Below are 12,433 nucleotides of genomic sequence, written 5' to 3' on the forward strand. Positions count from 1 at the left end.
TGAGTAGCAGTACTACCAAATCTCGCTCTCCTTGGTGGTAGTACTACAATGAGTAGTAGTACTACAATGAGTAGCAGTACTACCAAATCTTGCTCTCCTTGGTGGTAGTACTACAATGAGTAGCAGTACTACCAAATCTCGCTCTCCTTGGTGGTAGTACTACAATGAGTAGTAGTACTACAATGAGTAGCAGTACTACCAACTTCGCTCTCCTTGGTGGTAGTACTACAATGAGTAGCAGTACTACCAAATCTTGCTCTCCTTGGTGGTAGTACTACAATGAGTAGGAGTACTACCAAATCTTGCTCTACTTGGTGGTAGTACTACAATGAGTAGTAGTACTACAATGAGTAGCAGTACTACCAAATCTCGCTCTCCTTGGTGGTAGTACTACAATGAGTAGTAGTACTACAATGAGTAGCAGTACTACCAAATCTCGCTCTCCTTGGTGGTAGTACTACAATGAGTAGTAGTACTACAATGAGTAGCAGTACTACCAAACCTCGCTCTCCTTGGTGGTAGTACTACAATGAGTAGCAGTACTACCAAACCTCGCTCTCCTTGGTGGTAGTACTACAATGAGTAGCAGTACTACCAAACCTCGCTCTCCTTGGTGGTAGTACTACAATGAGTAGTAGTACTACAATGAGTAGCAGTACTACCAACTTCGCTCTCCTTGGTGGTAGTACTACAATGAGTAACAGTACTACCAAATCTTGCTCTCCTTGGTGGTAGTACTACAATGAGTAGGAGTACTACCAAATCTTGCTCTACTTGGTGGTAGTACTACAATGAGTAGCAGTACTCCCAAATCTCGCTCTCCTTGGTGGTAGTACTACAATGAGTAGTAGTACTACAATGAGTAGCAGTACTACCAAATCTCGCTCTCCTTGGTGGTAGTACTACAATGAGTAGTAGTACTACAATGAGTAGCAGTACTACCAAACCTCGCTCTCCTTGGTGGTAGTACTACAATGAGTAGCAGTACTACCAAACCTCGCTCTCCTTGGTGGTAGTACTACAATGAGTAGTAGTACTACAATGAGTAGCAGTACTACCAAATCTCGCTCTCCTTGGTGGTAGTACTACAATGAGTAGGAGTACTACAATGAGTAGCAGTACTACCAAACCTCGCTCTCCTTGGTGGTAGTACTACAATGAGTAGCAGTACTACCAAATCTCGCTCTCCTTGGTGGTAGTACTACAATGAGTAGTAGTACTACAATGAGTAGCAGTACTACCAACTTCGCTCTCCTTGGTGGTAGTACTACAATGAGTAGTAGTACTACCAAATCTTGCTCTCCTTGGTGGTAGTACTACAATGAGTAGGAGTACTACAATGAGTAGCAGTACTACCAAACCTCGCTCTCCTTGGTGGTAGTACTACAATGAGTAGCAGTACTACCAAATCTCGCTCTCCTTGGTGGTAGTACTACAATGAGTAGCAGTACTACCAAACCTCGCTCTCCTTGGTGGTAGTACTACAATGAGTAGCAGTACTACCAAATCTCGCTCTCCTTGGTGGTAGTACTACAATGAGTAGTAGTACTACAATGAGTAGCAGTACTACCAAACCTCGCTCTCCTTGGTGGTAGTACTACAATGAGTAGCAGTACTACCAAATCTCGCTCTCCTTGGTGGTAGTACTACAATGAGTAGGAGTACTACCAAACCTCGCTCTCCTTGGTGGTAGTACTACAATGAGTAGCAGTACTACCAAATCTCGCTCTCCTTGGTGGTAGTACTACAATGAGTAGGAGTACTACCAAATCTCGCTCTCCTTGGTGGTAGTACTACAATGAGTAGCAGTACTACCAAACCTCGCTCTCCTTGGTGGTAGTACTACAATGAGTAGCAGTACTACCAAATCTCGCTCTCCTTGGTGGTAGTACTACAATGAGTAGGAGTACTACCAAACCTCGCTCTCCTTGGTGGTAGTACTACAATGAGTAGTAGTACTACAATGAGTAGCAGTACTACCAAACCTCGCTCTCCTTGGTGGTAGTACTACAAAGAGTAGCAGTACTACCAAATCTCGCTCTCCTTGGTGGTAGTACTACAATGAGTAGGAGTACTACCAAACCTCGCTCTCCTTGGTGGTAGTACTACAATGAGTAGCAGTACTACCAAATCTCGCTCTCCTTGGTGGTAGTACTACAATGAGTAGTAGTACTACAATGAGTAGCAGTACTACCAAACCTCGCTCTCCTTGGTGGTAGTACTACAATGAGTAGTAGTACTACAATGAGTAGCAGTACTACCAAATCTCGCTCTCCTTGGTGGTAGTACTACATTGAGTAGCAGTACTACCAAACCTCGCTCTCCTTGGTGGTAGTACTACAATGAGTAGCAGTACTACAATGAGTAGCAGTACTACCAAATCTCGCTCTCCTTGGTGGTAGTACTACAATGAGTAGCAGTACTACCAAACCTCGCTCTCCTTGGTGGTAGTACTACAATGAGTAGTAGTACTACAATGAGTAGCAGTACTACCAAATCTCGCTCTCCTTGGTGGTAGTACTACAATGAGTAGCAGTACTACCAAACCTCGCTCTCCTTGGTGGTAGTACTACAATGAGTAGCAGTACTACCAAATCTCGCTCTCCTTGGTGGTAGTACTACAATGAGTAGTAGTACTACAATGAGTAGCAGTACTACCAAATCTCGCTCTCCTTGGTGGTAGTACTACAATGAGTAGTAGTACTACAATGAGTAGCAGTACTACCAAATCTCGCTCTCCTTGGTGGTAGTACTACAATGAGTAGCAGTACTACAATGAGTAGCAGTACTACCAACTTCGCTCTCCTTGGTGGTAGTACTACAATGAGTAGTAGTACTACAATGAGTAGCAGTACTACCAAATCTCGCTCTCCTTGGTGGTAGTACTACAATGAGTAGCAGTACTACCAAACCTCGCTCTCCTTGGTGGTAGTACTACAATGAGTAGCAGTACTACAATGAGTAGCAGTACTACCAAACCTCGCTCTCCTTGGTGGTAGTACTACAATGAGTAGCAGTACTACCAAATCTCGCTCTCCTTGGTGGTAGTACTACAATGAGTAGCAGTACTACCAAACCTCGCTCTCCTTGGTGGTAGTACTACAATGAGTAGCAGTACTACAATGAGTAGCAGTACTACCAAACCTCGCTCTCCTTGGTGGTAGTACTACAATGAGTAGCAGTACTACCAAATCTCGCTCTCCTTGGTGGTAGTACTACAATGAGTAGTAGTACTACAATGAGTAGCAGTACTACCAAATCTCGCTCTCCTTGGTGGTAGTACTACAATGAGTAGCAGTACTACAATGAGTAGCAGTACTACCAAACCTCGCTCTCCTTGGTGGTAGTACTACAATGAGTAGTAGTACTACAATGAGTAGCAGTACTACCAAATCTCGCTCTCCTTGGTGGTAGTACTACAATGAGTAGCAGTACTACAATGAGTAGCAGTACTACCAAACCTCGCTCTCCTTGGTGGTAGTACTACAATGAGTAGCAGTACTACCAAATCTCGCTCTCCTTGGTGGTAGTACTACAATGAGTAGCAGTACTACAATGAGTAGCAGTACTACCAAACCTCGCTCTCCTTGGTGGTAGTACTACAATGAGTAGCAGTACTACCAAACCTCGCTCTCCTTGGTGGTAGTACTACAATGAGTAGCAGTACTACCAAACCTCGCTCTCCTTGGTGGTAGTACTACAATGAGTAGCAGTACTACAATGAGTAGCAGTACTTCAGCAGTGCTGCTGCAGTGGAGGATTCACCTGAAGGGCAGGTAGGAGGAGTTGGACCCAGACGTCAGAGCTCTGTAAGCCTCTTCTGGAGTTTTCTTCAGGTAGATCACCTAATAGAGACACACAGGTAACAGTGACTCAGCTGGATGTCGTAATGCTAAGCTAGGCTATGGATACATCATACAGGAACACAAGCCCCTCATGCAGAAAACTAAATCTAACATTTCTAACTAAATTATCAACATCATGTTCTTGTCCGATCCTCACAGCTGCCCCTGAACGCAGCATGTAAAACATGTGTTTTCACGCCTACACACCAACAGAGAGAGAGAGCAGCAAGACCCCCTGAGGAGACCACTGGGGAAACTGCATGGAGGGCATGGCAGAGGAAAAGGAGCGGAGTGATGACATCATCCAGACACGCCTACAGCTCAGCCTATGAGCAGACTGTGCACCAATGTGTTTCCTGTTAGGCTTAACCAATGGGAAGCAGGGATTCCCAGGGAAGGAAAGTTTCTAAAAGAGGGATGTTTGTCGCAGCTCTTTTTGGGTAAGGCAGAAGCTGCAGCTTCAGGAAGCTGCGTGTCGGCCGTGACCTCGAAAGGTTATATTTAGTGTGCATGGCTTACTGGTAGACAGCATAGCTGCTGCAGTCTGTGGACCCACATGACTCATGGTCCCTCAGCTGTATCAGAACCGGTATTAATTATTAAATTTTTGATTAAACACTTTTTATTATAATTTTCGGTCCCCGGACATTTCTTCGGGTCCACCCAAAGGTGTTTGAACATAACACGTAACGAGAGTCCTGAAGGACCCGTGACACATTATTACGCAATACCAACCAGCTGCTGGATCTAAAGACCGGTCTGTGATCAGCTGCTGGATCACAGAGACTGAAGGACACTTTACCACATGATGCCTCTTGACATGGTCTTGAAGAGGAAGTCCACTGAGCAATACATCAATACTCTGACCAATAGGAGCTCAGGGTGTCGATGACTCACCGCGTAGCCTCCAATCAGCACGGCAGCGTTGGACCTGTTCCTCTGGTCGAAGCCGGTGTAGTGAACGATCCTCTTCCTGGCCAGAGTGAACGACTGCAGGAGAGAAGACGACCACGACGATGGATCAATAATACTGATCGGTGGAACAACAGGTCAGAAACTGACTTTGTCTGTGTTTGGTTTATCAATAAAGTTACTGTCACTTTGAATTCACTTGTTTACAATTGAAAACATGTCAGGTGACTGTGTTGAACATAAGTAGCAGTTGATTTCTGACCTCTGACCTCCAACACAAAACACTGTCTGTGTGACTGAGTGAATGAGATGTGACAGAGTGAATGAGATGTGACAGAGTGAATGAGATGAGATGTGACAGAATGAGATGAGATGTGACAGAGTGAACGAGATGAGACAGTGAACGAGATGAGATGTGACAGAGTGAATGAGATGAGACAGTGAACGAGATGAGATGTGACAGTGAACGAGATGAGATGTGACAGTGAATGAGATGTGACAGAGTGAACGAGATGAGACAGTGAACGAGATGAGATGTGACAGTGAACGAAATGAGATGTGACAGTGAATGAGATGAGATGTGACAGTGAACGAGATGAGATGTGACAGTGAATGAGATGAGACAGTGAACGAGATGAGATGTGACAGAGTGAATGAGATGAGACAGTGAACGAGATGAGATGTGACAGTGAATGAGATGTGACAGAATGAGATGAGATGTGACAGAGTGAACGAGATGAGATGTGACAGAGTGAACGAGATGAGACAGTGAACGAGATGAGATGTGACAGTGAACGAAATGAGATGTGACAGTGAATGAGATGTGAACGAGATGAGATGTGACAGAGTGAACGAGATGAGATGTGACAGAGTGAATGAGATGAGACAGTGAACGAGATGAGATGTGACAGAATGAGATGAGATGTGACAGAGTGAACGAGATGAGATGTGACAGAGTGAACGAGATGAGACAGTGAACGAGATGAGATGTGACAGTGAACGAATGAGATGTGACAGTGAATGAGATGTGAACGAGATGAGATGTGACAGAGTGAACGAGATGAGATGTGACAGAGTGAATGAGATGAGACAGTGAACGAGATGAGATGTGACAGTGAACGAGATGAGATGTGACAGTGAATGAGATGTGACAGAGTGAACGAGATGAGACAGTGAACGAGATGAGATGTGACAGTGAACGAGATGAGATGTGACAGTGAATGAGATGAGATGTGACAGTGAACGAGATGAGATGTGACAGTGAATGAGATGAGACAGTGGATGAGATGTGACAGAGTGAATGAGATGAGATGTGACAGAGATGAGATGTGACAGAATGAGATGAGATGTGACAGAGTGAACGAGATGAGACAGTGAACGAGATGAGATGTGACAGAGTGAATGAGATGTGACAGAATGAGATGAGATGTGACAGAGTGAACGAGATGAGACAGAGTGAACGAGATGAGACAGTGAACGAGATGAGATGTGACAGTGAACGAAATGAGATGTGACAGTGAATGAGATGTGAACGAGATGAGATGTGACAGAGTGAACGAGATGAGATGTGACAGAGTGAATGAGATGAGACAGTGAACGAGATGAGATGTGACAGTGAACGAGATGAGATGTGACAGTGAATGAGATGTGACAGAGTGAACGAGATGAGACAGTGAACGAGATGAGATGTGACAGTGAACGAAATGAGATGTGACAGTGAATGAGATGAGATGTGACAGTGAACGAGATGAGATGTGACAGTGAATGAGATGAGACAGTGAACGAGATGAGATGTGACAGAGTGAATGAGATGAGATGTGACAGAGATGAGATGTGACAGAATGAGATGAGATGTGACAGAGTGAACGAGATGAGATGTGACAGAGTGAACGAGATGAGACAGTGAACGAGATGAGATGTGACAGTGAACGAAATGAGATGTGACAGTGAATGAGATGTGACAGAGTGAACGAGATGAGACAGTGAACGAGATGAGATGTGACAGTGAACGAGATGAGATGTGACAGTGAATGAGATGAGATGTGACAGTGAACGAGATGAGATGTGACAGTGAATGAGATGAGACAGTGAACGAGATGAGATGTGACAGAGTGAATGAGATGAGATGTGACAGAGATGAGATGTGACAGAATGAGATGAGATGTGACAGAGTGAACGAGATGAGATGTGACAGAGTGAACGAGATGAGACAGTGAACGAGATGAGATGTGACAGTGAATGAGATGTGAACGAGATGAGATGTGACAGAGTGAACGAAATGAGATGTGACAGTGAATGAGATGTGAACGAGATGAGATGTGACAGAGTGAACGAGATGAGATGTGACAGAGTGAACGAGATGAGACAGTGAACGAGATGAGATGTGACAGTGATCGAAATGAGATGTGACAGTGAATGAGATGTGAACGAGATGAGATGTGACAGAGTGAACGAGATGAGATGTGACAGAGTGAATGAGATGAGACAGTGAACGAGATGAGATGTGACAGTGAATGAGATGTGACAGAGTGAACGAGATGAGACAGTGAACGAGATGAGATGTGACAGTGAACGAGATGAGATGTGACAGTGAATGAGATGAGATGTGACAGTGAATGAGATGAGATGTGACAGTGAACGAGATGAGATGTGACAGTGAATGAGATGAGACAGTGAACGAGATGAGATGTGACAGAGATGAGATGTGACAGAATGAGATGAGATGTGACAGAGTGAACGAGATGAGATGTGACAGAGTGAACGAGATGAGACAGTGAACGAGATGAGATGTGACAGTGAATGAGATGTGAACGAGATGAGATGTGACAGTGAACGAAATGAGATGTGACAGTGAATGAGATGTGAACGAGATGAGATGTGACAGAGTGAACGAGATGAGATGTGACAGTGAACGAGATGAGACAGTGAACGAGATGAGATGTGACAGTGATCGAAATGAGATGTGACAGTGAATGAGATGTGAACGAGATGAGATGTGACAGAGTGAACGAGATGAGATGTGACAGTGAATGAGATGTGAACGAGATGAGATGTGACAGAGTGAACGAGATGAGATGTGACAGTGAATGAGATGTGAACGAGATGAGATGTGACAGAGTGAACGAGATGAGATGTGACAGTGAACGAGATGAGATGTGACAGTGAATGAGATGTGAACGAGATGAGATGTGACAGAGTGAACGAGATGAGATGTGACAGTGAATGAGATGAGATGTGACAGTGAATGAGATGTGAACGAGATGAGATGTGACAGTGAACGAGATGAGATGTGACAGTGAATGAGATGTGAACGAGATGAGATGTGACAGAGTGAACGAGATGAGATGTGACAGTGAATGAGATGTGAACGAGATGAGATGTGACAGAGTGAACGAGATGAGATGTGACTGAACGAGATGAGATGTGACAGTGAATGAGATGTGAACGAGATGAGATGTGACAGAGTGAACGAGATGAGATGTGACAGTGAACGAGATGAGATGTGACAGAGTGAACGAGATGAGATGTGACAGTGAATGAGATGTGAACGAGATGAGGTGTGACAGAATGAACGAGATAAGATGTGACAGAGTGAATGAGATGTGACAGAGTGAATCATTGAACTCACCTTGAGCTTCTTGTTGAGTTTGCAGCAGTATCGGTACAACATGGCCAGATTCAGAGGCCCAAAGTCTGCGTAGAAACTGAAACACAGAGCTCAGTCACGAATCATGGACTATAAAGTACCGTGTATAAGTACCGTGTATAAGAACGTGTATAAGTACTGGGTATAAGTACTGTATATAAATACTGTATATAAAATACTGTGTATAAAGTACTGTATATAAAGTACTGTATATAAGTACTGTATATACTGCGATAAGTACTGTGTACCCATTCACCCATATCCCTGGCAGAGGTCGCTAATGTAGTCAAAAAGCTCCTTGGTGGCAAGGCGCCAGGGGTGGATGAGATCCGCCCTGAGATGCTGAAAGCGCTGGACATTGTTGGGCTGTCTTGGTTGACACGCCTTTTCAGTGTCGCATGGGGGTCGGGAACAGTGCCCATGGACTGGCAGACCGGGGTGGTGGTTCCCATCTTCAAGAAGGGGGACCGGAGAGTGTGCTCGAACTAGCGTGGTATCACACTGCTCAGCCTCCCGGGAAAAGCTTATGCCAGGGTGCAGGAGAGGAGGCTCCGACCGCTTGTCGAACCTCAGATTCAAGACGAACAGTGCGGATTCCGTCCCGGTCGTGGAACAGTGGACCAGCTCTTTACCCTCGCAAGATTACTGGAGGGGTCCTGGGAGTTTGCCCAACCAGTTTACATGTGCTTTGTAGACCTGGAGAAGGCTTTCGACCGGGTCCCTCGGGGGGTTTTGTGGGGGGTGCTGCGGGAGTATGGGGTGCCGGACCCGTTGGCACGGGCCATCCGGTCTCTGTACGCCTGCAGTAGGAGCTGTGTTCGTCTCCTCGGTAGTAAGTCAGACACGTTCCCGGTGGGTGTTGGCCTCCGCCAGGGCTGCCCTTTATCACCGGTCCTGTTCGTGACCTTCATGGACAGGATATCTAGGCGCAGCCAGGGGGCGGAGAGGATCCGGTTCGGGAGTCTCGGGATCGCCTCTCGGCTGTTTGCCGATGATGTGGTCCTGTTTGCCTCCTCGGACCGTGACCTCCAGCATTCACTGGGGCGTTTTGCAGCCGAGTGCGAAGCGGCAGGGATGAGAGTTGGCACCTCCAAATCTGAGGCCATGGTGCTCTGCCGGAAACCGGCGGATTGCTCCCTCCAGGTGGGGGCAAACTGCCTCCCCCAAGCGAAGGAGTTCAAGTATCTCGGGGTCTTGTTCACGAGTGAGGGTAAGGTGGAGCGGGAGATCGACAGGCGGATCGGTGCGGCTGCAGCAGTAAAACAGGCGCTGTACCGGTCCGTCTTGGTGAAGAGGGAGCTGAGCCGGAAGGCAAAGCTCTCCATTTACTGGTCGGTCTACGTTCCAACCCTCACCTATGGTCACGAACTCTGGGTCGTGACCGAAAGAACGAGATCTGGGATACAAGCGGCCGAAATGAGCTTCCTCCGTAGGGTGGCCGGGCTCAGCCTTAGAGATAGGGTAAGGAGCTCGGACATCAGGGGGGAGTTCGGAGTCGAGTCGCTGCTCCTTCGTGTCCAAAGGAGTCAGCTGAGGTGGTTCATCTAGTCAGGATGCCTCCTGGACGCCTCCCATTAGAGGTTTTCCGGGCACGTCCAACTGGTAGGAGGCCCCGGGGAAGACCGAGGACACGCTGGAGGGATTATATCTCCCGGCTGGCCTTGGAACGCCTCGGGATCCCCCAGAATGAGCTGGAAAGTGTTGCGGGTGAGAGGGAAGCCTGGGTCGGCCTGCTGGACCTGATGCCACCGCGACCCGACCCCGGATAAGCGGGTGATAATGGATGGATGGAAGTACTGTGTATAAAGTACTGTATATAAGTACTGTATATACTGTGATAAGTACTGTGTATAAAGTACTGTATATAAAGTACTGTACATAAGTACTGTATATACTGTGATACTGTGTATAAAGTACTTTATATAAATACTGTGATAGTACTCTGTATAAAGTACTGTGTATAAATACTGTATATAAGTACTGTGTATAAAGTACTGTATATAAATACTGTGTATAAAGTAATGTATATAAAGTAGTGTATACAGTACTGTATATAAGTACTTTATATAAAGTAATATATATATATAGAAGTACTGTATAGAAGTACTGTGTACAAAGTAGTTTATATAACTAATGGCTGCAGTGGAGCTCATGAAGCCATGTTGTCAGGTTATTCCACATATTGATCATTGATTATTGATGGCGAGCTTTTACATTACATTACATGTCATTTAGCTGACGCTTTTATCCAAAGCGACTTACAATCATGTTACATTCATACACTGTAGAACAGCTACAGGGAACAATGCAGGGTTAAGTGTCTTGCTCAAGGACACATCGACTAGGGCCGGGATTGAACCACCAATCCCCTGATTGAAAGACAGACCAGCTAACCACTGACCCACAGTCGCCGAACTTACTTCTCGTAGACAAACTCGTCGTCGGTGCAGAAATAGTGAGTGTTGGCCGTGCTTCTGGGTTTACTGCGCAGCGTGGCGAAGTACAGGCGCTCTGTGAGAGACACAAGGTGAGAACTTCACAAGTACACAGCAGATGGTCTGGAGATGACTCACTATGAGGCAGAGCACCAGGAACCCACAGCTCACTATGAACACCAGGAACCCACAGCTCACTATGAAGCAGAGCACCAGGAACCCACAGCTCACTCTGAACACCAGGAACCCACAGCTCACTATGAGGCAGAGCACCAGGAACCCACAGCTCACTATGAAGCAGAGCACCAGGAACCCACAGCTCACTCTGAACACCAGGAACCCACAGTTCACTATGAACACCAGGAACCCACAGTTCACTCTGAACACCAGGAACCCACAGCTCACTCTGAACACCAGGAACCCACAGCTCACTCTGAACACCAGGAACCCACAGTTCACTATGAACACCAGGAACCCACAGTTCACTATGAACACCAGGAACCCACAGTTCACTATGAACACCAGGAACCCACAGTTCACTATGAACACCAGGAACCCACAGTTCACTCTGAACACCAGGAACCCACAGCTCACTCTGAACACCAGGAACCCACAGCTCACTATGAACACCAGGAACCCACAGTTCACTATGAACACCAGGAACCCACAGTTCACTCTGAACACCAGGAACCCACAGTTCACTATGAACACCAGGAACCCACAGTTCACTATGAACACCAGGAACCCACAGCTCACTATGAAGCAGAGCACCAGGAACCCACAGCTCACTCTGAACAACAGGAACCCACAGTTCACTATGAACACCAGGAACCCACAGTTCACTATGAACACCAGGAACCCACAGTTCACTATGAACACCAGGAACCCACAGCTCACTATGAACACCAGGAACCCACAGCTCACTCTGAACACCAGGAACCCACAGTTCACTATGAACACCAGTAACCCACAGTTCACTATGAACACCAGGAACCCACAGCTCACTCTGAACACCAGGAACCCACAGCTCACTCTGAACACCAGGAACCCACAGCTCACTCTGAACACCAGGAACCCACAGCTCACTCTGAACACCAGGAACCCACAGCCCATTATGAACACCAGGAACCCACAGCTCACTATGAACACCAGGAACCCACAGTTCACTATGAAGCAGAGCACCAGGAACTCACAGCTCACTCTGAACACCAGGAACCCACAGCTCACTCTGAACACCAGGAACCCACAGTTCACTATGAACACCAGGAACCCACAGTTCACTCTGAACACCAGGAACCCACAGCTCACTCTGAACACCAGGAACCCACAGCTCACTCTGAACACCAGGAACCCACAGTTCACTATGAACACCAGGAACCCACAGTTCACTATGAACACCAGGAACCCACAGTTCACTCTGAACACCAGGAACCCACAGCTCACTCTGAACACCAGGAACCCACAGCTCACTCTGAACACCAGGAACCCACAGCTCACTCTGAACACCAGGAACCCACAGTTCACTATGAAGCAGAGCACCAGGAACCCACAGCTCACTCTGAACACCAGGAACCCACAGTTCACTATGAACACCA

At 46.6% G+C, this 12,433-nt stretch overlaps 1 protein-coding gene across 4 annotated transcripts in view; it reads right to left on the bottom strand.

Annotated features, from left to right (window-relative positions):
• cdc14ab (cell division cycle 14Ab) overlaps positions 1–12,433 on the bottom strand; it is a 36,060-nt gene that overhangs the window by 17,335 nt on the left and 6,292 nt on the right. For all 4 annotated transcript variants that reach the window (XM_034530879.1, XM_034530880.1, XM_034530878.1 and 1 more), the window contains exons 2-5: positions 10,824–10,914; positions 8,386–8,461; positions 4,743–4,835; positions 3,766–3,845 (exon numbers count right to left, since the gene is read on the bottom strand). In XM_034530879.1, coding sequence (XP_034386770.1) covers positions 3,766–3,845; positions 4,743–4,835; positions 8,386–8,427 — 215 coding nt within the window. In that variant the 5' untranslated portion in view covers positions 8,428–8,461; positions 10,824–10,914. The remainder of the gene's footprint in view (positions 1–3,765; positions 3,846–4,742; positions 4,836–8,385; positions 8,462–10,823; positions 10,915–12,433) is intronic.

This window comes from Cyclopterus lumpus, chromosome 4, assembly GCF_009769545.1.
Source record: "Cyclopterus lumpus isolate fCycLum1 chromosome 4, fCycLum1.pri, whole genome shotgun sequence".
NCBI lineage: Eukaryota > Metazoa > Chordata > Actinopteri > Perciformes > Cyclopteridae > Cyclopterus > Cyclopterus lumpus.